The sequence below is a fragment of the Anguilla anguilla genome, chromosome 3 (assembly GCF_013347855.1).
Source record: "Anguilla anguilla isolate fAngAng1 chromosome 3, fAngAng1.pri, whole genome shotgun sequence".
NCBI classification, from domain to species: domain Eukaryota; kingdom Metazoa; phylum Chordata; class Actinopteri; order Anguilliformes; family Anguillidae; genus Anguilla; species Anguilla anguilla.
In genome coordinates, this window is record NC_049203.1 from 26,634,186 (window position 1) to 26,662,087 (window position 27,902).

Genomic DNA, 27,902 nt, shown 5'->3' on the forward strand with positions numbered 1-27,902 from the left:
TTTCAAACACCTGTAAATGTGTCACTACAGAAATTTATTTGCCACCTTCAATCTCTAATTCTGTAAAAACACGTCCACAGTAGAACAGATGTACAGTGGAGAGCCAGCCATTAAACTTTTATAAGGGGTCAGAGTTACACCCAGAGTCACTTCATTAACTTAGAGGGAAAAGCGAGACAAAACACACGTACAAAAAAAAAAAACTGTCAAGAGGAGAATAATGTCATTACATATGATAGTAATGCTGGTCAATATTCTGAGAGAGACGACATGGCCTAATAAATGTAACTTAGAACTGTGTCCGTGGGAGAGTGATGCAGCCTGTGTGTTGGGGGGGGGGGGGGGGCGGGGGGGGGGTATTTTTCAGTGTGACACAAAGCAAATCATGTGGAAGAGAGAGGATTACAAGGGTCAGAACACCTCCCCCTACCTCTCTGTCTCAGGCTCTTGCAACATTACAGTGACATACTATCCCAGCAGTAAAACCCAGCTGCAAATCTGTCACTGTGGCATTGAAAGGACAATGAAAGGGCTAGAGATGAAGTGACAGGTGAAGAGCTTTGCAGTAAACAGTGCCAGCTTGCGCTGCCAAGCCCCTTCTTCTTTAGGCGCGCTGACCGTGACCATGGTGAGCGTGCCGTAATGTTTTACCGCACGTTTGTCCTGTTCAGAGCTGCAGACAGCCCATGTGCAGCACCAGTACCCGGCTTTCATTTCCAGGTACATTGAGTAGGTAAGTAAGTACATTGCAATATAATGCCAAGACACTCCACAATGTACTGGCAAATACACAATGGATTTGTGCTTTCAGATACTGCAAAAAATTAAAAATAAAGTGCTGTGAAATATTTTCAATAAAATACACATATTTAAAATACATCACCATGTTCTCCCTTTCCGTAAGCTGTACGAGTAGCTTTGGATAACAGCATCTGCTAAATGCCTAAATGTAAATGTCCCAATACAATCACAGCAATATATTTGCCTGGCTGTGCTCCCTACAATCAACCCAATGACACACAGCAATGAGCACCAGCACTACACACAGCCTTGTCATTGAGAGCCTTCAGATACACTATGGACACACACCAGAAACACTGGTGGCCGCTCAAGGCAAGTTAATTATTCACCATGAGGGACTGGACACATTTTGGCGCAGAATTTCCAACCAATTCCCCTTTCCCAGCCCAGGAGCAAGCGGCGGTGGCATCCTAGGCTCGGTTTCCTGGCTGAGACCAGCGCCAGGACCACAGCAGGGCCAGTTCCACACCTGCTCTGCCCACGGAGAGAGAGGCATCCACATCCACAGCCAGCCACTCACTGCATGCTCAGAACAAGGCTATACATCAACTGGCTATCGAATGTAAGACCAATGAGAGACCCTGAAGGGTTTTTTTAATGTAAACACCGCAGAACGAAGGACTGAGCCAGCTGTGGGCGCTCTTTGAGTGATCTGCCCCTCCACGCGACATCTCCAATGACATTTCCCGCCAATAACAATTATGTAACTAAATTTTATTCCCAATAATGGGGGGGGGGTTCCGATGATAAATGAGCAATTACCCCGCCATCTGTCATCTTCCAGTTTGTTTTCCAGGCATGGAGAAACCCCAGGGTGATTCCGTCCACCCGCCTGCTTTCTGCAGCCCACACAGCTGTCCTACCTGCTCAGGGAGTTCTCCCCACATCTCACAAACTGGGAGAGGCAGCTCCATTAAGCGGGAAGCATGTACACCAGCAGCCGCAGCAGACCAGCAGGAGCCAGTCAGGAAGCACTCAGAAAAGTGCTGACTTCAAAAAGATGGCAAACACGCAGACGGGTGATCGAATAGGATACCACAGACTGTCGTCATTCCCTGGGTTCCAGTAAGCAATTCAGTTATACTTTCTCCGAAGTTAGAGTGGCAGTGAAGAAACGTTTGATTGAACAACTGCAGGGATTGAATTTTCACTGTATAACACAGTCTGATACCGCTAGCCAAAGAGGATCTTGGCCAAAACCTCAAAAACACTGCAGGTACAACAGGAGATATTAGCGCTCCTTGCGTTTCTATCTGCATTAGTGGCCCATGCGTTTCTCTCTCTCTCTCTCTTTCTCTCTCTCTCACATGCACACACACATTCACACCTCAAATGGCTACTCCCCAGTTCCTGCTCCCTGTGACTTTTCTCTTATCTTTGAAGTTTCCAAGGGCTCAGAATGGCCAAATAGTGAATTAGAGGTTCCTGATATTGGCTCTCTGAAGAGGGTCAACTATCACCCCTGTAGGTGATAAATCCTTCACACCAACATGACCAGTGCCTTTGGGGGGGGGGGGGGGCCTACAATTTGCAGAAAAACAACATAAAGGGATAAAGGGAGGGAGATTACAAGATGTAACACAGCACACACTGATATTTGCAAAGTGTGTGCTTCAAAATTTTTCCAATCCATCTCAAGATGAGAATGTTCACCTTTGATTACTGATGTGAAACTACAGTCCATCTTTTTGGAACCAGCAGTCTGTGCTGGTTTTCCAGCTGGGGAGGCTTCTCCATACCTCCAGCAGCAGATGTGTCTAGTTATTGTGTTACCTGAAAGTCTATTTTTGTCCTGTTTGTTTTTTTTCAACCTGTACTGAGGAAGTTCTATAGACATTTGTGCTGTCTTAAGGGTGATGTTGCAGCCCTGGAGTGTCTGTGAACAGACTGTCCTTTAGAGCCAGTCTCCCCTATGAGGAAGTTACTGTGGTACTGGTATTTGCAGAGTAGCATCTTTCCTTCATTCCCTTTCTTTAAGCTCAATTACCCTGCTGGATTCAGCTGATCCAAGCAGTTTGGATCCGCTTCTTTGGGGGGTAAGTGTGCTGCATGCCCCATCACGAGGAGTGTCCCACTCATGCAGATAGAAATGCATGGACCCCCAAAAATGACATTAGGACCCTGTCATCACTCGTCTGAGGAGTATTCTGGATTTTGTCTGCAACAATTCCCCACTCTATCAGTAATACTACATTATTTGTAATAACAAATAATAACAGCACACCCTCACAACAACACATAGGTCCATACAGAGAACTCTCAAATGAAAATACTGTTCAGCACTTTCATTGAAACAGGTACAAAAGACAGTTACACATTTTGACCAACACCTCAACGCAACACTACATTCAGCAGGAAACAAAATAACTAAATGGACGTAGTTCCTGTGGGAAATCCAAAGGTGGTGATTGGAAATGCTGCCATTTTACCTCCAAGAGAAACAGCTGACGGCTGTTCTCTGGAAGCGAAGATCAAGCAATGATTAAACCAAGCTGCGAAGTCAGCAGCGACACTCTGATTTTGCTTTGTTCTGGTATGGCCTGCCCAAAATGTCCAACATGGTACCTAGGGATGGCAGCGTAGTATAATGGCTAAGGAGTTGGTTTTGTAACCTAAAGGTCGCAGGTTCAATTCCCCGGTAGGGCCCTGCCGTTGTACCTTTGAGCAAGGTACTTAACCTGCATTGCTCCTTTATATATCCACGTGTATAATTGGATACAATGTAAGTCGCTCTGGATAAGAGTGTCTGCTAAATGTCTGTAATTTAATGTACCTCTAGGTATATTAACCTATTTTTAAGGTACAGAATCTGATGAGAATGTGCAATGCCATCATGGGGTTTCCCAGGCCACCCCCGCTGACACACACATGCACACCCACAATCACTCTCTCTCTCTCACACACACACACACACATACATTCACACCTCAAATGGCTACCCCCCAGTTCCTGCTCTCTCTGACTTCTATCTTATCTGTGAAGTTTCCAAGTGCCCAGAATGGCCAAATTGTGAAGAAAGAATATGTGAGCTTAACATGCTTGTTAACCATGGAAAATAGGTTAAGACCAGTGATCAGTTTAAAGGGAAGTTTTCTGCCCCATCAGCTCAGCAGAAGCCAATGAAGGTCAATTCATGATTTTTTTCTGTTTGGAACCTATAAAATCCTGCTATTTGTCAGGGGCCTCATTTATAAAACGGACTTGCGATCAATTTTGATCTTAAGTAGTACTTACGCAGAAAATCATGTATAAGTAGTTATTTATAAAACCTTGGAAATCTTCTTATCGCCACGCAAGTCTAGACTTAACGTAAGCGATTTTCCTGCTGGTTATGTAGGGGTATTGCGTCCAAGCCTGTGATGAACTTTGCATTAGCTTTATGAATAATTTGATAGGAATTATCAATTAAAGGTGCGAGGAATTAATTGTTTGTCAACCCACCATTTAGTCCACCGAATAATATGTGTTGCCTGTCTTCAATCTCCTCTACCATCACCGTGATCTCGTCTTCCAAAAAGTTTGCTTTTCGCTTTTGGTCCATGCTTAGTCCTGACTAAACCCTCATTTGTGCTAGCATCATATAAGGGGAAATCGCTGATTGTAAGGCACGTTCATGTGGCGTCAATTTTAAGTTAATTTGAGATTTATAGATCACAGGTGCGTAAGTTACAAATGGGCTTCTTAGAACCTGCGTAAGCAAAGTTTTTTATGCTCAGTATCTTTTATGAATCGAACGTAAGCACACCGTCGGAAATGATCTTAAGACTAAGTTCAAGTATAAATCTAAGAACATTTTTATAAATGAGGCCCCAAGTCTTTAACTAATTGTGTTTATATACTGCATCCATCTACCTCTCAGTGAGGTGAGCATTTATATTTATATAGAACTAGAACACATTTTAACCATGCTTCTAAACATCCACATTTTAAACAGCTGTAGGGCTGTAATTACTCTGTGTAATATGAACCATAGGGAAAGTAATATATTTGCTGTGTTTAGGTATACTGGAAAACATACTGGAAAATAAAAACTTTCTGACTTATTTTTATGAAACTTTGTAACTTCTTAAATGAAATTCCAGTCATTTGAATAACGCCACATTTAAATGAATAGAATACTTTGTGGATCATAACAGAAAACCTTTTAACAACAACTCTTGTTTATAACAAATCTCAACAAAAAACAAAATGAGGCCAGGTTACAACAAACAATATTGGCTATCTTAGCTCACACAATATTAAACAAGTTCTCTTCCAAAGCAAAGCAATGTCAAATAACAAAATGTTGTTGATTTGAAGAAGGTAGGCTACTGCTTCCGGTTTAAGGTTAGGTTTCAAAAGCACCATTTTATCCCAGGTATTGTCAAAATCTAAACAATAGCCATCCCTAGTCACAAAATGATATTGTCTGGGGTTTGCATGTGAAATCATAGAGAATTAATTTCAGGAATACAAATGAGCTTCCCACAAAGATTAAACAACTGTAAAAGTAAAGCAGAGTAAAAATGTTTTTGCCAGTTATTAGTTAGCAAGCAAGCTAGTTTCCACACAAAACAAAGATGGCGACCGCAAAGTTTTAAAAACATGTTTTATGGGCTGAAATAGCATAACCTGCACTGTGCCTTCACAGTGCCTTGAAAAGGTACTCCTTTCCTGATTTCCTCTATTATTGCATATTTGTCACACTGGAGCAGTTGTGATGACAAACTCGGCAGCAAAAAGAAGGAGAAAGTGCAACATTTGGAACTTTGGAGTTTTATTGTGTGGACGCGTGAAGCTGTGTCTGAGCGCTGAGTGTTTGCAAGAGGTCAGAAAGTACAGAAGCTAATGATCTTAAGGGCTGAGAATCAGTGGGGTTTTTTTTAAACTAATTTTCTGCAAAAGTCACTTATAGTATTTAATGAAAGTCATGGAAATGCAGTTTTCGTGACAGCAGTTAGAAATGTGATACCCCCAAACATCGAATGACATGCTGCTGCGATTCTAGTGTTTAGAGACAAACTGAGCGAAATTGCAGAGCAGTAACGCACAATGACAAAAACTGTAAGATACGGCTGTAACTATACTGAGAGAGCTTGTGTTGGTCATTATATTATTACATGTATACTTCATTAAATTATATTCTGACAAGTGAAATTAGATGGGAGCTAAATGCTGGAAGTGTGGACACCTGGCCACTGAAACCAAATCATTTGTGGAAAATGAGTTCAATGGCAGACAAAATGGAATTTGCAATGAGACAAATGTGTTACAGAAGGCACATTTTCAACATGGTGGCTATATACATGGGGTGGAACCCAGATCCAGGGTCTATCCTTCTGCTCTAAAAGATACTTTCTGTCACGACACCAGTAGTGTACAGGTGCGGGTCAATCCGTCCTGTGACAAAATGTTAAGGGTCTGTCGACTGCTGAGACCTCTGCTTGCTTGCAGCCCACCCTCTCATTTCACAGCCCTCAATCACAGGCGCCAATCACTCCCTCAAATAGTGAGAAAAACTGCTCTCTCAGCTGCGAGGTGTATTTCCTCTCCGAAGGCTGAACCGAGTGTGCAGCGAGTATCTGATGCAGAACACGACAGTGCGCCGCCCATTATAAAACTCTGAAAAGGCCGGAAGCCGAGCGCATCGGCCCTTTCTTCGGGCCGCGGCGTTGCGTCTCATTGAAGCCGCCCACGCTTCTGCCTGCGCTTTCTGCCTGCGCTTTCTGCCTCATAAGTTGTGTTGGCTGTTTGTCGGTTGGAATTGAGATTTTTTTGTCATCATTGCTGCTAGACTTTGCCCTCATGCTTCATATATAAGATGTAGCATTTAGTTCTTAACCCCAAAAAAACCACAAGATTTCGTGGTTCTGTATTAGCCCCTATATTTCTAAAAGTATACATTCTATAAGCATAGCTCATGGCTTAAACTGAACAAGGGACTTACACAATTCTGAATTAATTCCAGGCTGAATGTTGTCAGATATTCTACAACAGAAATAAAGAAAAAAACAAGGCACTACAGTCAGATAGGGACTCCAAAGTTATCAGCAACCTTGATAAAGATTATAAAAAGGCTGCATAAAATAACACAGGTAATGAGTTATATTTTATGCTCAAAAATGGGAATTTAGTCTTTTATACTAATATAATTGCTCAGAAAAAGAGATTTTTAACAAGTTTGGGAAATAATAATGTTATTTCCCTAAAAGACAGGTGGAAAAAACACTCAGGTTTCTGCATTTTTACACCCTCTCTTTGCAAGGATAAAAATACTGATTTGTTTTAAAAGTTAAAAGAAGGTGTTGCTATTGTTTCCAATTAGTAATATAATTGAATTGCACTTCCAGTAGACCATGGGGTCCATCCAAGCACTGGAACAGAGACTAATCCGAACGAGCCACCCAGAATCCCACAGTATTTCTGTTCTCTTTGAAATCTGAAAAAAATGAATTATTTACCATTCATTTTTTCAAGCTTCAATCTGAGGTAGTGCTACTCTATCAACTTTAACCGCTGAACCTACAAAGGTGACTACTTTTTTGGACTACAACCAAGGCATGGTGATTTACACACTCCAGACCCTTCACAATCAGTCCCACTGCAACTGCGTTCACATTATTGGTGAAATACTGCATATTGGTGGAAAGGATTTCATAAAGCTCCATTGAGATTCTGGGGGTTTTGACAAGATGTGTGTAACAGTCCCTAAATAGGATATTTTCAATGCGACCTTTCTTCCAAAAAAAAATAGGCAGGCACTTTGTAGAAATGGAAATGGTTCCACAGTGCGCCACTGTGTTTGTTATCTGCCTCTGCTTCAGATTCACTTTATAAAGCAAAGACCTTGCAGGCCCCCATACCGAGCTCTCGCTGCCTAATCAGACTTGTATTCAAGCCTTTCTTTTTAACTATGAGCCCACTGATGCCTTTCAGTGCTGCAAAAATCACAAGAGATCTGTTTGTGACATTAGCATGAAAGCCATTGCCGTCAAGCAGGTGGCAAGCTAGAAAGAGTAAAATCAAGTGAAATGAAAGATAAGCATATCACAGTAAACGTAGCACTTCAGAAATAATGTGATTTATTTTGGCATTTCCAGATTCTTTTGAAAACCAGCTGTCTACGGGCATCTGACTTGAGTAAAATATGTCAGATTTTCCAATGACAACCTGTTCATACAAACTGCTCCACCGCCTCGCCCTGCCACACTCCCCATCCCCCCACCCCAGAAAAAAACAGGCATTTCACATTTCAGTGGATGCATCGCGTTAATCAGAAGGTTCGACAAAATGGCTTATGAGGTGCAATTTTGTCAGTTATCTTTCAAAGGGAATCGTTTTCGGCAAATTGGTTCATCTTAAAACTGCCCAAAACTGTGGATGGGGCATTCTTTTCCCCAAAAATATCACGTCCACCATGCACCTAAGGTTGGGTCAAATGTTGTCTCAATCCCAAGCAGAATGTAGCCTAAATTGCAAGTTTTTTTCCTGGCATCTGGTTCCAATTCCTGAGGGTGTTTACAAAACGTTATGCAGGAGTAATTCGCCTGTCAATGTTTGGGGATTTGGACAAAACAATTTCTGCCTGTTTCTGTTCCTTGGTACTGTGATTTGCTGGGGTAACCCCAGGTCCCCTCCTTGGAAGGAACTGCAGATTACTGTGGGTTAAAGCAGGTTTCCTGAAGCTAAGAAGGGAACTAGATTTCACACACAGGATAGAGTGAGGAGTGTCAACAGAGAGGAGCCAGCCAGCTGAGGAGGGTGAGCCGTGATTACAAATTTTGTGACCAGAAAATTTAAGTCCCATTTGTTTTGTTATTTAATGGCTTTGATTTTTATAAGCAGTGTTCAATAAATTTTTGGAATGGCAACATTAAATGACAAAGAGGTAGACACAGCTGGTGAATACAGCTGAACAAACGATGAAAGGAATTAAACAATGTATGTACAGGATAACTTCTGACCCAAAGCAAACACGCTTTATCCCATGAAAAAATTATGGTGACATTTGACAAAGATTTTCAGTAAACCATAACGCCTACTTAACAGTGTCATAAAGAGCAACAGCAGCAAATTATAGGTTATGATCAATGCCATACCACTACCATATCAAGCAATCATTTGGAATCAATTGTTTTGATTCTGGTTTATCAAATTTGTATCAGCATTATGATAATGTTATGACATTGGTCATAATCTGTAATACACTGTCATGGTTGGCTTTGAGAGGTCTCATGATGTAAATTACTGTGTTAAATCTGCTTCATTGGATATATTTCAAGAAAAGTGTTTCTACCAATATTAGATTTGAATTTTTATACATAAATGTATTCAATGACCTTTACATTTATTTTCAGTGACACCACTAAAACAAGGTAAATATTTATGTGTGCAAATATGTAGAATGGCAAATAGAGACCTTTAAAAAGGCTAACAAGGAAAATGGACTCACCTAAAAAATTCCATGAAGGAGAATCCATAGCCATGCTGCTCTGCTATCCCCGCACACACCACATTAGCAGACGCACCAATAAGTGTCCCGTTTCCTGAAACAACACATCAACAAGAAATTGGCTATTTCGTTGCCTAGGGTATTAAGAGGGTTCAGGTGGTTAGATTTCTGAGTTTCATTGCTCTGTAGCAACCCCTACTGGTCTGGTGCCTGTGGACTGCATGCTAAAGCCGCATATGAAAGGTCTCCCTCCAACTCTACTCTAAGCAAGATCAGCTGTAACCTGTGGTGTAAAAATAAGTGGACTCCACAAGAACTGCGGATGTCTACACTCCTTAATCGACAGTGAGGTTCATGCAATGAACACAGCTGCGGTCACAAAAAGCAGACCAAATTGTAGAGGGAAGTGGATGTGGATGGGCACCAGATTTATAAATAGGAAAAATCCACTTAAAACTTCAGTGCAATTTAGCCATCATTATATTTAATGTCAAAAGTTCACTCTGGATAAGAGCATCTGCTAAATTCCAGTAATGTAATGTAATGTGATGAGACCATTTTCACCATTTCTAAATCTGAACAGGTTTTGGGTTTCTTGTGTTCCATTCTTTATGCTGTTGTGTCCAATATCACTAGTTAACACAAAATGTGTTCTCTGCATCAGTTCTCGTGTTTCCAGGTGATACCAAAACAGGGTGATAAAATGCCCGGAACATAGTTGATAGCATCATCGAGACATGAGGTGAAAACCCAGCTATATATAGTTGAAAAGTTAAAAGTTTTTTAGGCAACATAGCCAGGCTATATCTGGGTAAAACCTGAGTTAAATTGGAGCTAACCTGAGTGAACCTAATCTGTTTATAGAGCATGCCGTTTATACAGTTTGGCATTAAATCCGCCGGAGAAGCCGATTACTCTTGGTTGTGCCGGCTGATGGAAAGAGCAAACGCACAGGGGTTGTGTTAACTAATCAGCCCAGGTGCTTAAATGTATGTTGTTCTCCACAGTTCGGGGTCTCACACCAAGAGCGCATTTGGATTTTTGTTTAATTTCTTTTAGTTTCAGTTATGTTTATCTGACCACACAGACAGAAGAAGTTGGCCACCCCTGTGGTGTGCTGAAAAGCAGTCTTGGGTTTTACTTTCTTTCGTCTTTATTATTTTAGTTGGTTGTTTTAGTATATTGTTTTCGCCCGGAATCCATGAGGGGGAAGGGTGCAGCTGTTTGTTTATTTGATTTTGTGTTTGTGTGGGTGCGCTCTCTCTCTCTCCATGTGGCAACCAACGGTGTTTCCTGGAACTGCCACATTTCCCTCCCAGGGATGTCATGCTGGCATGTGACATGCAGGTACAGCAGAGTTAGTGTTAGCAAGCTAGCAAAAAATCTACGATTTAAAAAATGGCTTTTAGCTACCTTTCCAACAAGTCATTTCGTCAAATTTCTACCCTGCTACAGCAGCCCCAGTCAACTGTCGTGGGGGGTGCTGGAGCCTATCCCAGTGTGCATTGGGCAAGAGACAGGAATACACCCTGGACATGTCGTCAATCTATCGCAGGGCACACTTTTTAATCTTTTTTAAATAGAAATCTGATCTGGCTCTTTTAAAAGGAGCCCGAGCACAGCTCACCAGAGACAACATCACACCTACCCCAGCATCAATTTCAAGCAGTCAAGCTGTCAACTGAAGACTAAAGTGGTCCAACAATTCCTTTTACCCCCCCCTTTCTCTTTACTCCTGCCCATGCCATTTGGCATGTCTCTCAGTGGGGGAGACAGGACCTCAGCATCAGGGCCACCTGCAGCAGGTCTATCCAAGGTCCCCTTGGAAAGAGACCATTACCCCCCACTCCATTGGCTTCACAGCTTGCAAAGTTCTTCACAACCCTGTGGAGTGAGGAGTGAGGAGACAGGACCGAGAGGACAACCCCCTGCTTTCTCCTTCATACACTGGTGAATCAAGCCCCCTCCAGGACCTCATTCCTCTTTGAGGGTGTCAGCCAGCCTTTGAAATGGGAGCTATGATTTCTCCTTCCTTCCTCAGAACAGTCACCATGGCACACAAATGTTTCCCTGGATACCAACAACACTCTATAATACGTGGTAGCTGAGGGAGGGTCATGCAGTTATTCCAGAGTGTGTGTGGTTTTTATGTTTTTTATTTTTTTTTTGGTGGCTGCAAGTAGACAGACAGACAGACAGACAGACAGACAGATAGACAGATAGACAAATAGACAGATAGACAGATAGATAGATAGATAGATAGATAGATAGATAGATAGATAGATAGATAGATAGATAGATTGGTAAATAGATAGATACCCCAAAGGAAATTACTTTGTCACTCACCTCCAAGACACGCCCCCATGGCTAAGGCAAAGATGAGAGGCTTGACTGGCAGGTTCACATCGGCATCTTGGCTCAGGTTGAGCAGAACAGGGATCTGTGGAACAGGAAAACCATTTTCTGTTTAACATCTCTACACTCACTTGATGCTTTTGCTTTTTTCCCATATGATTACAACGATAAAGCCTGTTGTTGTTCATTAAAATATTTGTTCAGAAAATTATTATAGTTTTCTGTTCATCAGAAAAATATTATATTTTTCTGTTCTTCAGAAACATATTATCATGTGGGATTTAAGATTCAGAGCTCTCCAGAAATGTTCTCCATTGTAAAAATAACAATTTCTTTTCCTTCATCTATATTTCTCTTTTTGACCAGAACCCACATTATTACACCTGTGATCAGAACACTAAATCTCCTTGCCTTCCATTGACAAATGGTACCATAATTCAAGCCTGGCCTGACACAGTGCTTGGAAAGCAATAAACCTGGGGAAATCTCAGTTATTTTTAGGTACAGGTAGCACCGACTGTGTAAGATTGAATATGTGTAAAATGAAAGTTTGGCACAAACTGTGGGAATTTCTCAGGGCATGCTTGTTGTGCCCTGGACCAAGACATTCACTCTGCATGTACATAGTGCAGCGTAATGGTTAGAGATCTGGGCTTGTAAATCAAGAGGTTGGGAAATCGATTTCTTGGTGGGACATTGCCATTGCCCCATGGGATACCTACCCCGAACTTCTTCAGTGAATATTCAGCTGTATAACTGGTTTATATATAAAAATGTAAGTTGTTCACATTTCCTTGAATAAGAGCACCTGCTAAATTCCTAAATGTAAATGTGACGCAGATAGGGAGGTATATTACATTTAGACTTGCTTATCCAGGACAAAGTGTAAACTAGCACATTCAAAAAGGTTAAATAATAACAGCAGTTCAACAGAAAAAATGCTAAGTAACACTCGTTGAGTCAGCGACAATGTACTATACACTGTAACAGAACTAGCAAGTAATTGGAGAGTGAGGCTTCATAAATCCAAAAAATGGGCGGAGCTACAATGAGCTGCCAATCATTTACTTGTTTGAACCCATTAATGGCTTTTGCTCACTATGGCAAAACATCAGTCGATGACTAATGTACTGCATGTGCTCCATCCATTACATTACATTACATTTATTTAGCAGACGCTTTTATCCAAAGCGACGGACAAAAGTGCATATCGTCATTGGTCATTGTACAACTACAAAACACAGGTTCCAGAAGGCACAATCCATTTTTATCTGGAAAATACTCACAATTGTTAAAAAGCTATATTGTTAATTCTGATCAATCTCTAGTTCAACTAATCTGAGAGGTATACAGTATTCAGGCAACCAGACAACATGTCTAGATTAAAATAAACTGCTAAAGAAGTTCTTAGACATTATACATCAGAGAATGGCCAAAAATTCTGCTGTCCTGACTACCGTGTAATGCTTATTCCACCAGCAGGCAAGTGGTGGGGGTTGCCAGAATAGTTCACAGTTGCAACCAGAGCAACTGTGCAGAACAGTGTGGTGTGAAATCACCCAGAGTGAATGTATTACAATGATACATTCCCAGCTAACTGACACTGATACTAATATTACTATTGTCAACAACAACAAGCAGCATTAACAATGGCACTGGTGTTTCATGACAGTGAGGCGCTCAAACATTATTCAGTGTCAACAGGCCCTTCGCCAAAGAATTCCAGGTCATCTTGTGACAGTTCCCAATGAATGGACTGTCTAAATAAAAAACAGCACTAGGTTTATCATTTGTTCCAAAGCAATCTTATTTTCTGGATAATGACACAGCTGTCAAATCACAATAATACAGGCGGGCAGTGTAGCAGAAGGAACACACTGACAGAATAAAGCAGGGGCGTACGAGCATAGACACCAGGGGATGCCACTGCACCCCCACAAATCACAATCTCCTTATTTTATTGAGTTACTTATTTATTAGTTTTACCAAAAAAGAGTAAAATTGATTTTCAGAAAGATGCTCTTAGAATATGGTTCGTTGACTTAACTCAACAAAATACTATTAAATGTATGTAGCCCAAGCCTCTCTAGTTAGGGTGGCTGTGTGACACGCATTGCCATGTCAGCAGAGGGTTATTACGGGTCACTTTGTCCTTTTTACTAGTTGGGGCACAAGTCACTGAATGGATTATCCTGTGAACATTGTTCACTGTTATTCCAGGCCGGTCTTGCAGACATCTAGTGAAAATGGAATCAAAGCAGTAGCTATGGCTGCTAGCCTGAAGTAGTCAGGCTGGGTCGGCTGGGTAATAGACCCAACTTCACGTTTATAAGCAAAAGTGGATTCTCCCGCAACCCTGGGGCAAAAAGCGTATCACCTCGGTAGGCTATCAGAATACAGCGGACTTGATCATCAACATTTTAACGTACTACGTCTTCTGTTTCTGTGAAAGTGGTTGGCAGTTTGAGCCTCCCGTTCAGATAGACATACTTATTTTCCCTTCATCCAATGTCCTAATCACCTAGATTTCTAGACAGGTGAATTCCATCCCTCTGTTTCCCCTGCATAAAATTAACAGTAGGGTACTCTGGTGAGAAATAATAATAGTATAAACAACAAATCAATAGCAACAATAGGCTACTTCAAAAATTTTGTTTAGAGAGAATTCCAGTCGCATTGCAACATGAAGTCTTCAGAATGACTAAGCGATAAGGCCATTATTCTTATTCATAGTAGCCATCATTGCATATGAAATACTGACATTATCTTAAAACCACAAAACCTTGAAAATCAGTAAGACGAAGCAAATGTTCATGATATATCAGTAGCCTACATGCAAAGTGGTGGGGGAATATGCAGGGGAAACAGATACTGAATTCAGCAGCACACCAGGACCTGGATAATTCAAGAATCATCGTTTTTTATTGTTACCTGCGATCATAAATTCCCCCCTCCCCCCACCCCAGTGCTCACTAATCTCTTTTCTTTCGCACTCCCATGACAAGCAGATTTTTAAATCCTCCACACGCCACTGGAATAATTTGTCTGTGTGTGTGTGTCTCTGTGTGTCTGTGTGTGTGCGTGCGTGCATTGTTGTGCGTGTGGCTGATATTGTATTTTCAGAAATACACAGAGTAACAATATTGTTTTTACATATTGACATTTAATACAGCATATTGACATAATACAGCATGCCTTTTGCCCTACAAACTCCAGGATGTGGACTCTTGGACCCTATACAAGCCTGATCTGCTAGGAATATATTTGAACAACTCTCATGCCATCTGACTTTCCCCAAGGATATTTATTTAAGATACAGACATAAACAGGCTGAAATCCCCAAGCAGCTCTCATTCAAAGGCAAGCGTCTTGCATATTAGTTCTCACATCATGGCACAGTTTAATCCCTGTGGTCCATTAGCAAATGACATTTGTATATTTGTAAAGTAAATGTGCACTATTAAAAACACAGGACTGCATCCTATACGTGCAAGAATAAGATTGAGATTATTGTAACATCATATTCCCCCCCCCACACACACCTCACAAAGCAAATATGTTGCCATCAAGCCTACACTTCCGCCAGCTAGAAAGCACAAAGTGGCCCACTGTCTGCATGGCTGTCAGTCCACCAGCCTTCTGCAAATCTGCACTACAGCAGTGCAGTAGCAGACAGAGTGGTCCAATAGTCAACAGTTAAAGTGAATCAGTTGAGATGAGAATCAGCTGTTAAGAAAAGGCTAAATAGCTGAATGTCCCTGCCACTAAGGGACTTCTTTATAGCTAAATTGCCAAAAACCTGGCATGCCAGCAATTCCCAAAGATGGTCCAAGGTACTCTTTCTTGTTAGGGCAGCTTGAAATTTACATTCAACAAATTGCATAACATATGATTTCCATGGCTTTACATGGTACTGTCCAAAATGTCTAAGGGCAGAATAAAGTGCAGCTATCACTATTTTTAATTTCACAAGTAGCTGTTATGACAGTGACGTTCAATATATATATATTTTTTATCAGTGTAACAGGCAGTCACGCACAAGCTGAAAATGTGCTCATTACCTGAAAGGTTGTCAGCTTCAACATAGTATTTTTTCAATAGTTGAAATTCCCTTCATTTATCAGTTTTTGTTATTTGTTATTTGATATTATTTCTGTCTGATAACCTTAATTAACACAAAAAGAAATTTCAGGTGTTATGAAATTAACATTTCATAACATGTACTTTCTCTAGTTATGTCACACTGAGTACCAATGTATAATTTCCTCACAAATATTTGGATCTCTTTAAATAATTTTTTATACTTGTGTATATTGATGAATAACTTCCACAAAAATATGTAAAGCGATGGTGTTAAGTTTTTGAATATTTCATGTATGTACAGAATTTAACGTGTTTTGAAGAAAAGATGGCAGATTCCTTGAGAGCCAACTAAAATATTCATATAAGCAACATTACATTACAACTGCAAGACATGGTCCTGATGCATGGAATTATTTCCTGCATAATCTACATTTCTTCTTCTCACAGCTGGAGTCTTATTGTGCTGTCTATTTTTAAGGCCAATTATTTAGCCATCACTTAACCAGGAAACCAGACAATGATTAAATTCTCTGCTTTTATGAAAGAAGAGAAAAGTGGCAAGCACATATCAGATATAATATTTATGAACAGAGCATGATACAAACACTTATTAAAGAATTTTTAAAGAATTGTTCCTAAATTGTTTACAAATACTACATGGAAAAAAGGAAATTGTCTATTTATAAATTAATTACAGTACGAAATGGAATGGAAATAGCTGCGCATATTCAAAATATATTCCTTGATTGTATTTGAAATTGTACCTAGTAAGTCTATTCATTCTTGTTGGTCAAACTTAATTTTTTTTAAAAAATTTTATGCCAGTGCTTTCATGCTTAAGATTTTTATGCCAGTTGGAATATGGCTGATATTAAATGAATAACATTAAAGAATCTCTGAAAGTTATTCATGCTCTTAACTAAAACTAATGAACTATTTCAGTAAAGACTGTGTATTTCTGGTTTAAAAAAAAAAATTTAAGAATGATTCCAATGAATGGAATCATTTTTTAAATGAGTAATGGAGCAAATGTATTCCATTCATATTAAAGACACGTCAGGAACGCTTAGCCACATGCAAACAGCTTGCCAGCCCCAATTTGCAATGGTGATGCATTCAGTTAAATGAAATATAGAGAATATTACTCCAGAGAAAGGGGAAGTGCTGTACACTCTGTTAAAATGGAAGGAAGAGCTGCTATGAGGGAGCAGTTGTAATCGCTGTATGAAAGCATAATGAATACATAATGGAGCAGGGAAATATACTGTGAGTGTGTGTGTGTGTGTGTGTGTGTGCGCGCGTGTTTGTGCGTGTGCGTGTGTGTGTATGTGTATGCAAAGGCGCCCCCAGGGATTTTGGACCCCATTAATAAATATTACTTTGGGCACCCCAGCACCCCTGTGAAGTCCAAGTTCTAATATTTTCTCAGGGCTCCTGTCAGTCAGAACCTTTTGAATCATCCTAAATCCTCCCACTGTGCATTTGTGTGTATATGCATATCTGCATGTGTGTGTGCGTGTGTGTATTTTTCAATTTCCAGCCAGACGCGAGTCTCACCATGGTGGCAGTGTAGGGGATGTTATCGATGAGAGAGGAGGCCAGAGCAGAAACCCACATCACCAGAATGATGGCGACAGCCAGACGCTCCTCCTCTGGCACTGACTGCAAGAGAGAGGGACTTAATGAGCACAAGGGCCCCATTCACTTCCCACTCCTAACCGCCACTTACTGGGCCTCCTGAGTGGCTTATCATTTAAAGCACTCTTCCAGTGTGTGGATGGGCCCCATAATCTGGAATCAAGTCCAGACTGTGCCATTGCAGGCTGTAGCCAGCGCCCCAGGAACACTGCGTGTTTGGACTCAGTTGGTTGACTGCGTGTCATCGCTCACCAGTCGATCGAGTGGCTGCGATCTGCTTGCCAAAGATGCACATTAAATGTCTTTGTCCATCTCATGTCTGAGCAAGCTCAACTTGTGGACCACAGCGTGCAAACATGCAGCAGTGTCACACCATGTGTTTCAGAGGAGAATGCGTTTCTCTGCACTGTCTGCATTGACAGCAGGGTTTAAATCAATGAGTGGCTAGCGAATATGATTACACATTCAGAATTTGGAGTAAAGAAAATCCCCCCATATTTTTAGAGAATGACAATAAATAAAACTCAGTTAGATGAAACCAAATCAGCTTGGACGCCCCTCGTAGGAGGTGCAGTAGATCTCTGTTGCACCAGGCTTAGAAACCGCAGCCAGTTCCTTTGAAGCAGCGAAGCAGGACACCGAATCGCAGGGGCGGATTTTACATCCCTCCGCACAAAGGAGGCCATGGTGTACTGTCAAAGCCTGATGCCACGGTGGAGAAAGTATTAACGCGTGACTTCCTGCTGCCTTGGGGAAGCAGGCCCAGCGTATCCACCCCCATCATCTTTCCCACTTTGGGTTGTGAAAGGAGAGAATCAGAGGGGCACACTTCCTGTCACATGTCATTACAGGAGGTGAGATCACTGCCGTCCAAACAAAGCCTGACAGGTCCATCTGAGTGCAATTCCCTGGAAGAACTGCCCCGCTTTCTGTGGACCTGCGAGGTTATCACACACACATACATTCACACACACATACACAAACATGCACACACACACACACACAAACATGCACACACACACACACATACATTCACACACACACACAAACATGCACACACACACACACAAACAAACAGACAGGCACACACATAGACAGGCACACACATATACATATACACATGCACACGTGCATGCACGTGCACATGCAAATATACACAGGGGCATGCATATGCACACACATGCACAAGCATACCGATGCACACATACATGCGCACCCAAACACTCACAAACACATACAAAAAAACACATGTACATGACATGTACGCTTTCACCTGCACACACAGGCAAGCACATGGGCACACAAACACATGCACAAATGCACAGACAGATACACCCACAAACGCACATGCTCATACAGTATGCACACATACAAACACTCACACATGTTCAGCATACATACACACACATTTGGCCTTCATGCAAGGTGAAGACACTCTATCTAAGACAAATGTGATTCAATCAGTGTGGGAGAAAGCAAATAAAATTTTGATTAAATTCACTGACTTTCCCAAAAGTTCCTCACAAGAGGAACACAAAAGAGGAATGAGAAGGAATGTGATTGAGAATCATAATATTTTGTCCCCTTTAAGCTACATGCACATGTCGTACACTATAAGGCTTCTTGTTTGAACACAACTTTATTCAAACAAGCAGTCCTCCCCCTTTCCAGAGTGTGTCGAAGATAGTGGGTTACTGAGAACAGTAAGACAGACCAGACAGACCTACCTTAATCAACAAAGCTGTCTGTGCACCAATGTAATCGATAAGCTGAAGTTGGGCCAGTGCCTAAAGGAAACAAAAAATATTCACCATTACAGTTGTTTTGTTGTTGCCAGTGAAATATGCCTGTGTACAGTTGCGAGTTATTAAAAAGTTATGAAATCTTTTTTTTAATAAAAACTGAAAATTTGTGTTAATTTTTTTTTAAAATATCTTATGGTTGATAAGAGTTTGGTAGATTTTTTTGTATTGTGTTATGAAAATATCTAAATCTTTTTCTAGTTTATTCCACACTGTTAAATGAATATTTCATTTCCATCTTTGTACTAAGCTCCCCCTCGTTGGGGTCATGGTTTTTTATGTGTATTTGTGGGCTTTAAAAACAACGGAATTTAAAGTAAATAGCCTACTAAGCACTTATAATGGGGCCTGAACTACACTTTTGATCGCACATTGGACTTTTCTTAAACCATGAAACAGAACATAATATACTCAGATGAGAAGCATCCCCCCATTATCCAGGAATGACTTCACTCTTTTTTAAAGTTGAAAACAATGATTGTACCTTTGTTATGATCAACAAAATAATGGTATTTAATGCATTGTTCAACAGTCGTCCTTTTTTCTTTTCATGGCTTTAACCAAAACCCAACTTGATGATGTCTCAAAGTACAATTGCTGCTATATACTAAAGTCTCACTTTTGAACACAGTCTGGGGTCAATTCCATTTTAATGCCCACGGTGTTCCATGCAGTGTTCAACTAATTATTTCAATTTAAATTAATATCCCGACTATTTGACTGAACTGAAATTTATCTCAACTCTGAAGGGAACACGTCACATGTTTCATTGTGAATTACAGACTTGAGGGTGAATCTGTGAGGTACCTCCATTAGGACAAAGAGTGCAGCGAAGAACAGGAGTGTGGCCCACTCCACCCTGTGAAGGATGATCTCAAAGTCCTGTATGTCGGCCAAGACCAGCAGCCAGAGAGCCCCAAGAATGGCAATCCAGCCTGTGGGGTAAGAGAGCCAAAGGGTCAGCTAACGGCACGGCACTCCAGCAAGACTGGCCAATAATGACCACCATCAGAGGCAATACATTTAGACTTCAGCGTGACTGCTTAGCTTTGTCCTTGACTTTGTCTGTTACTCAAGGGTTAGGCAAAGTATGCGTATACATAAGTGCTACTTTTTACGAATTTAAGGACCATTATAAATTTGCGAGTTGCAGACGATAGCCAAAAAAAGTAGAGGTCAAAAGAAACTGGGGCCTTGCACCTACAGTGTACCAGTGTAGTTTCAGAGGATTGATCTCTGAATCAGTCAGCTAGTTTGTAGGGGATTGATCTCTGTCCAATAAAACAGTTTTTGGGTATTGATCTTTGTACCAGGAAATCGGTGTGCGTGTGATTGATCTCTGTACCAGTAAATCCATTTGTACAGGACTAATCTCCCAGGTGGAGGGGAATATGTGGGATATGTGAGAAATGCAGGTAAGAAACAAGAAAATATATGGGTTAAGTCACACCATAATTTCATTAACATCCCAAAAAAATAGAAGAAATGACAAGGGAATAAGGTTGTAATTGCTTGGGAACTCAGCAGAGAGAAAGAATACTTTAATTCAAGCAATCAGATACAGCTCCATTTGTCTTCTATTAAATATCACTTAAATGGCACTTCCTTAATCTATACTGTATTACTGTAATAATTATAGCATGGACACTTACCTTTCTCTAACTTACTCATACTCATGTTTAAAGGATCCATATTTGAGTCCCTGCATAATTTATTGTATTCTTGTTCAGAGGTATGAGGAGGGACTGGTGTAATTACAGTAATGGAATTTATATTGTAATCTTGCTTTGTGAGACACAGTTGAAGAGTTGTTTTTTTTCCAACCACTGGCTGTACACTTGCATAATTGATCAAAGTTTTGCATTTAGTGGATGAATTCTTTATATGAATGTGCATCCATAATAATATAATATGCAACTGCACACAAAAATATTGTCACTGTTTATATCCGATACCACAACTATGAGAATGAATATCTGGCAACAGGTTATGGGGTTTTTAATGGGTGGTCTACGTAGAGCGCAAAAACCAGATAGCTGACAAAGACGCATGTGATGCAAAATAAGTTTCATTTGAGTTCTCTAGAACAGAAGGTCATAACTGGTAAATGGACTGCATTTATATAGCGCTTTTATCCAAAGCGCTTTACAATTGATGCCTCTCATTCGCCAGAGCAGTTGGGGGTTAGGGGTTAGGTGTCTTGCAACCCTCCGACTGCCAGACAATCGGTCTTACCTCCTGAGCTATGTCGCCCCTATGAAACGATTAGAATTGGGTGCAATAGTGTCATGTGATCGATACATGCAGTAACTGAAAGGTACCTTCATGCTGGCAGTTTAATCACTCCTAATGTAACTGTATAGGCGTTTCTACTTGAATGTGTTTGGAGGGGGTCCTTCTGAAAATATGAGCATGTGCGCTACGTCACATCCTGCTCTTTATTTCTTCTCGCACCCCATTCTTCTCTTCTCCTTTCTTTGATTTATACCAATAAATAAATAGCCATACTATAAATAATGTAACGAGCAGGAGGTGGATGTGAAGGACAGCAGGTGTTTCTACTGCACAGAACTGTTTTAATGAGTGGCACATCAGCAACTGAGACAACACAAGCGCACTTCCCCTGTTGCCAGGACTACTGGCCAAATTCACCCATTGTGTTGCATATATTTCTGCCGGTAATTGACCACTTGGATTTCAAAATATACGGTTGGTTACCATACCCATCAGACAGCCTGCTGTGGGACATAAGCACTTCCTAATAACGAAAAACGAATTAAATTAAAACCTTAAATAACGTTACCAGCCTCACTCGAGGGTAATGTGTTTTCCTCTTTTTTCCATTTTGACATTCTCAGATGCCAGATAAAAAGCCAGGCCAGTTTTGAGAATGTGAAATGCCAAATTCTAGACACACTTATGCTGTGAAATGGGAAAATAATTGAGTGACAGCCTTGGTGCCAATTATCTCATTACAACAATGATGTTTGAGGGAAACAAAGAACTTCCCTTTTTAGACTTTTTTTATCTAATTTCCCCAAAAGCTCTGCTAATATCTAGACTATTAAATTAAAAGTAAAATGAAAATACATGCCATGGTCCTTGAAAATACATGCCATGTGCCATAGGTCATAATGGCTTGGAGAAATTATGAGAGTGTATGAGACAAAGATACACAGTCAAAGCAAGTGTGGAAGACTAGCAGACAAGATATTTGCCAGGTTTCAGTTTGACAATTTCAGTTTGGTTATCACCAAAACTAATGGACAAGAAAGTATATTTGCACATAAAAATTGGTGATGGTTTTACATGTTTGTCAAAACAAGATGTTCACTCCATTCAGGCCTCAGTCTAGGTGAGTGTCATTAATAAATGTTAAAGAAGTTTCCTCTGCACCTTAAATAGTACATTCAAATTAACTGACTAAGCCCAGTATTTAATTGATGATAATAACCAGTTATGGTCATAACTGACCTCACATGAGCCAACAGAATTGTTTTAGCAAGAATAGCTTTTTTTCCTATCCCAGAAGATACCAGAACTGGTAAATGCAGAAAAGCTATTGCCAAGACCAACTTATATTCTTCATTATCTATTTCTAACCCATCCTCCAAGACAGAAGCTAGCAGAGAGCTGGTCACTGGGGCAAAAAAATATAAATATGATAAGAATAAAAAGAATGAAAGAATAAAAAAAGAATAATAAAAGGTGAATATGCAATAAAAGCTCTCTTCCAGATAAGTTGGGGAGCCAAAGGATTTAATTCTCATCAAAAACAGCTAGCTACCCCAGGCCTAATTTTAGAACAATCAGATTGAGTCAAGCGGTGGCACAGAGAGACTGATTGACACTTCATCTGGTCAAGCTTGGCCAGTTTAATCAAGCCCTCATTATGTAGGCATCACAGTCTAAACACACACTCCGTTAGAGGGATTAGCGTTGGCAGTGGTCGTTGCCTGAAATTACCCACAGTCCTTAGTAAAGGTGCACAGGAGGTGGGGGGGGAGGGTGTGTGTGTGTGTGTGGGGGGGGGGGGGGGGGGGTGCACACACAAGCCTCTCCAGGTGAAATTTGATTATCCAGGTGAGTGTGAATGATTACCTGGGGGAAATCATTTCACAGCTGATGATTGCAGGGAGAGAGAGAAGGAGAGAGGGATAGGGGGTGAGAGAGAGCCAGAGACAGAGAGAGACAGAGGTTCCCTCCGCAGACCTGGTAAGCTCTGTCTGCATGAATAAAGTCTGATTACTGGGTGCGTTTAGTGAGTTAGACGGGGTGTTTTAGACCTACAGGCACGCCTCCGCTGAGATACGAAGAGTGATAATTACAAACTGGGAAGGGGGTGTTAGGAGCAGCTGGTCAATGAGTGCAGCTGCTGTTAAAGGCACTGCTGAGTTGCGTGGTCTTCTTGTTAAAAACAAAGATCAATTTGGATATTCCTCCTCTTCAGACAATAATAGATAGCATATCTGCAGTATTCTACCAGTGGTTTACTACATGTAGCATATGTGTTTACTTTTGTGTTTGTTACATTGAATTTCTATTTAAATAGTGATGTTATTTCCTTTGAGCACAGGCTGTCCAAATTCACAAGTGGCTTGAAACACATTTTGATCTCACGCCAGTTGAGTAAACTGGCGTGACAACAACAGACTACAAAAGGAAAATCATCAGTCCATTAGGTGCAGGTTGCCACATAAATAGCTTGTGCCTATTCCAGAGAAGAGTTCCTCAGCAAATGTAACTCTAAAATATCTTTTCATAACTTTTGATTTCTTGTTTACGCCAGTATTCCCTAGGGCGTCCTCCAGAACCTGGAGGAAAGAGGGACACTGCACATCGCAAGCACTATCAAATTAAAACCTCCTTGTAGAGAACTTGAACAAGCTGATGGGATAATTCATCATTTTCGGTACAGGTGTGTCGAGTGCACAGCACCATGTCTCTATTTATTTAAAGCTATCGTGCTCGGTTTCAGCTTTCTGATATAGTTAATCACCTTTTTAAAATAGCAAAAATATGAATTTCCACCAATTAAATTCATTCTTTACTAAAACTATTTTCAAGAATCAAAAGGTCCATATGAAGTTATCTTTTTTATTCCTTTTTTTGTAAAAAAAATTATTATTATTAATAATAATAATAATAATAATAATAATAATAATAATAATAATAATAATAATAATAAATCACATGCTTAGAACCCAAAAGGACAAATAACAAGGATTCAGAAAGCTGGGATCAAGAAAATATTGTATAAGAACAAAGTAAGAGGGTTATGTATGGTTTTCTAAATTCAACTCGAAAGCAAAATAAAGATGTGGTAAATTACCACCTGCTTTTTACCACACGCAGCACAGAACAATTAAATGACCTACTAATGTGAAAGGGAAAATTAAATCTAACAGTGGCAGTTTAATTAGACTTTAATTACAGCCCATTTTCAAAATATCTTCTCCAAATTAATAAATACGGCCTTTGTGCGTTAGTAAGCATTAATGAACTTAATGTGACAAAGGGCCTGCATTGTACTTCTGAGAAAAGACATGTAATGTCATGGGGTTTATACAAGTTCAAACAAATAAAATGGCTTCTTGTTCTTTCTGTGTTGGTTACTTTAAGCCAGTTTTAAACAACCCTGCTCCTAGAGATCTGCTGTCCCACATGCTTTCACTCCAACGCTAACAAAGCCACACCTCATTCAACAGCAAGAGGTCTTGTTGACCTGTTAATTAGTAGAGGCAGGTGTGCCATATTAGGGTTGACATGTAAACCTGCAGGATGTTAAATCTCCAGGAACAGGGCTACCACTGCTTTAAGCAATAAAATGTCTGCCAGGCTTTCTTGATTCTCAACTGATAAAAACTATATGCATTTTGTGTTACAACATTTATATCATATCATATCATACAATGCCTATTTGTATGTAATTATTGTTTTTTATGTTATTTTATTTGAATGCATGTGTATTTTACCCATATTTTTAATTATTCATTTTTATTCCAGTGTGATGCACTTTGAGTTGCCTGTTTCTTTGTATGGTTGTTTCTTTTTATGAAAGGTGCTCTATAAATAAGTGTATTTATTTATTTGATTTAATTTATCTGTGACAGAAACATTATGTATTATGTGGAATTACACATTAGTTAAAATCTAGGGTCTGTTTGATGTTTTTATAAATGACCACCAAATACTATTATTATTATTGTGTGATCCAAAACAACCACCGCATAGCAAGAGAAACAAAATGTATTTTTTTAGTTTTCATTTTCAATTTTTTAAAATACATCTGATGAAACTACAGTCCTGATGGGCTGTGGTATCTGGGGGTTTTTGGTGAATTTCAGTAGTTACATGCAAGTGCTTAATATTTACTAATTGATTGGCTAAAAATTCCACATACCTTGTTTCCAAGGCCTAAGTTACTGTAGAAGCTGATTGAAAAGAAACCGCAAAGAACTGCAGAGCCGTGGACCTCTGGGATTGTTCAGATCCCCGCTCAATGGGTTTTGCACATATAGTCCAGAATTTAATCCTCACTTTGCTAGCACTTACTGCGGGCAGGACCCCACAGGGTCGCACGTAATTGGCTTTTCAGATGGGAGTTTTTCGTCAGGAGAGTACACCCTGTTACAAGCGCCATCTGAGCCAGATGCACACATACTGCAGATCTCATGCCAAATTACCGCACAGATCAGCAGAGAATTACAGTGAACACCTTGGTGGACGGACACTCCCCAGAATGTCATATTAAGGGGAGTTTTCAATTAATTCATTACATTTCAATTAATTTCTGGAAATGACTGGAAATGAAATGGAACTGACCCCTGTTGCTGTTGCCAATGCATTTAAAAATTTTGAGATTAAATGATTAAAAAGATTAAATGATTTCTTTTTTTTATTTTAAAAAATCTTTCAAAAAGCATCAGCAGGGAAGGGAAGATGATTTTTTTTTTCAAATTCATGCGGAACCAAACAGCTATGGTGACAAACAGAAAGAATAGTAGAGGAAATTAGTAAAGCAGCCTTCGGGCACACAGAGATTAAAAGAACACTCTAAGGAGGAAGGAGATCTCAAGATGGACGACACCCCACGAGCTCTGAGGAAAAAGCATTTCTCTGATTCTGTGTAATTGGTAATGGTGTTTAGAAATCGTTCCTGTCATGCTTAAAGCATGCCCTCCTGCAGTTACATTATCAGATTTTTTTTAAAAGTTGTTTTTAATGTATTCCGAAATGCCCAGACACAAATAGAATAATTGCTTTGCGAACAGACAGATTAATACATGCAGTCGTCAACATCTGAACAAAAACTGGCTGATTAGCATAGCAATTTCTGAATCTTTGTGTTGTGCTTTGAGGCAAAGTGCGCAACATGACAATATGAATATTTAGACAATGGAATCTTAATTTATTTGAGGCCAGTGGTTATTCATCAAGGGAATATGCAAACATTTCACATGTTCATAGACGTATCCTTGCTCTGTCCTGCTTCCATTGCTCTGTCATCCTGTTATTAAGTACCCCTTAATGCATTATCACAGAGAGAAGGAAGTCACGCCGGGTAATTATACACCATGGCCTATGACTGCACAGCATATCAGTAAAACAATGCCCATGATTCATGATAATTAACTCTTCTTTTCATAAACAATGGAGGAGATGCCTTCTCTTACCGAGGTCAAGATGTATCCCAGGAACAAAGGAGTTGAGGAAGAACATGAAGATGACTATTCCAAGGACAGTGATGCATTTAATCAAAAGGATTTTGTCTGTTATTCTGTGCTGAAAACAGGAAAGAGGAGGGACTTTGTGAATAGCAGAGCAGAGGCAGCAATCGAAATGTCACATTCTTCAAAACAGACTTCAATTAGATGCTGGCACTGGGTCATTTCAAAAATAAAAGTACACGGGCCTCTGTTAATGAGGTCACAGCTGCAAATCGGAAATTTTCGAGAGTGAATTTCCAAGGGAGGACAACCTGAAAGAAGAGGTGCAGTCTGTGTGATGCTGTGGTCGGTGTGTCCGTGCAGTGACATTGCTTTATGTGACACTTTAGTGTGGCAATGTGTTATTTGTTAGTACCTTACATTACATTTCGGTATTCAGAAGATACTCTCGCTCAGAGCGACTTACACACACGACACTTTTACGTGGAATCCGTTTATATAGCCGAGTATTTTACTGAAGCAATTACAGGTTAAGCACCTCACTCAACAGTACAACAGCAATACTCCAGCCTGGAATCGAACCCACAAAATCTGAGAAACAAGTCATGCTCCCGGACCGCTAGGTCATGCCGCTAAACCAGAACAGCCTAATGCCTGCATCGAGGTCAACAAATGAATCAATAAAACAAAACTGTTTAGCTATTGGTACCATGACAAAGAGAATACATGAAAAAATAGACCTCTTGGCAATTATTAAAATCCAGCATTTTTTACAATATTTAGCTAAATTTATCTGTGACTAACCTTAAACATAGTTGATTATTTTTTAATGAAAGATTAGGCTATTTTAACATATGATGCACAGATACAAATGCTGTTAAACTTCAAGCAACGCATAATGTTACAGCAGTAAAACATACAAACGCTTATCGGTTGTCTGCTGATTCATTCGGCACCTATGTAGCCTTTTGTTACATCCTTCAACACTGCATGACTGTATCAGAGTCACCGTATGCTGTATTTATTAAGGAACAAACAAAATGCCAGCATCAGAAATACAATCAAGTCCTTGTAGCCTGTCATGTTTGAATCCATATAAAAAGTCAGTGGTACCCAGCAATT

General features: G+C 40.2%; 1 protein-coding gene across 1 annotated transcript in view; it reads right to left on the reverse strand.

Annotated features, from left to right (window-relative positions):
- Positions 1 to 27,902, reverse strand: part of oca2 (oculocutaneous albinism II) — a 136,842-nt gene that overhangs the window by 14,651 nt on the left and 94,289 nt on the right. Inside the window, exons 19-24 of the mRNA XM_035408682.1 lie at positions 26,787 to 26,895; positions 19,918 to 20,045; positions 19,036 to 19,095; positions 17,228 to 17,332; positions 11,579 to 11,672; positions 9,233 to 9,326 (exon numbers count right to left, since the gene is read on the reverse strand). Of these exons, the coding sequence (XP_035264573.1) occupies positions 9,233 to 9,326; positions 11,579 to 11,672; positions 17,228 to 17,332; positions 19,036 to 19,095; positions 19,918 to 20,045; positions 26,787 to 26,895 (590 nt within the window). The remainder of the gene's footprint in view (positions 1 to 9,232; positions 9,327 to 11,578; positions 11,673 to 17,227; positions 17,333 to 19,035; positions 19,096 to 19,917; positions 20,046 to 26,786; positions 26,896 to 27,902) is intronic.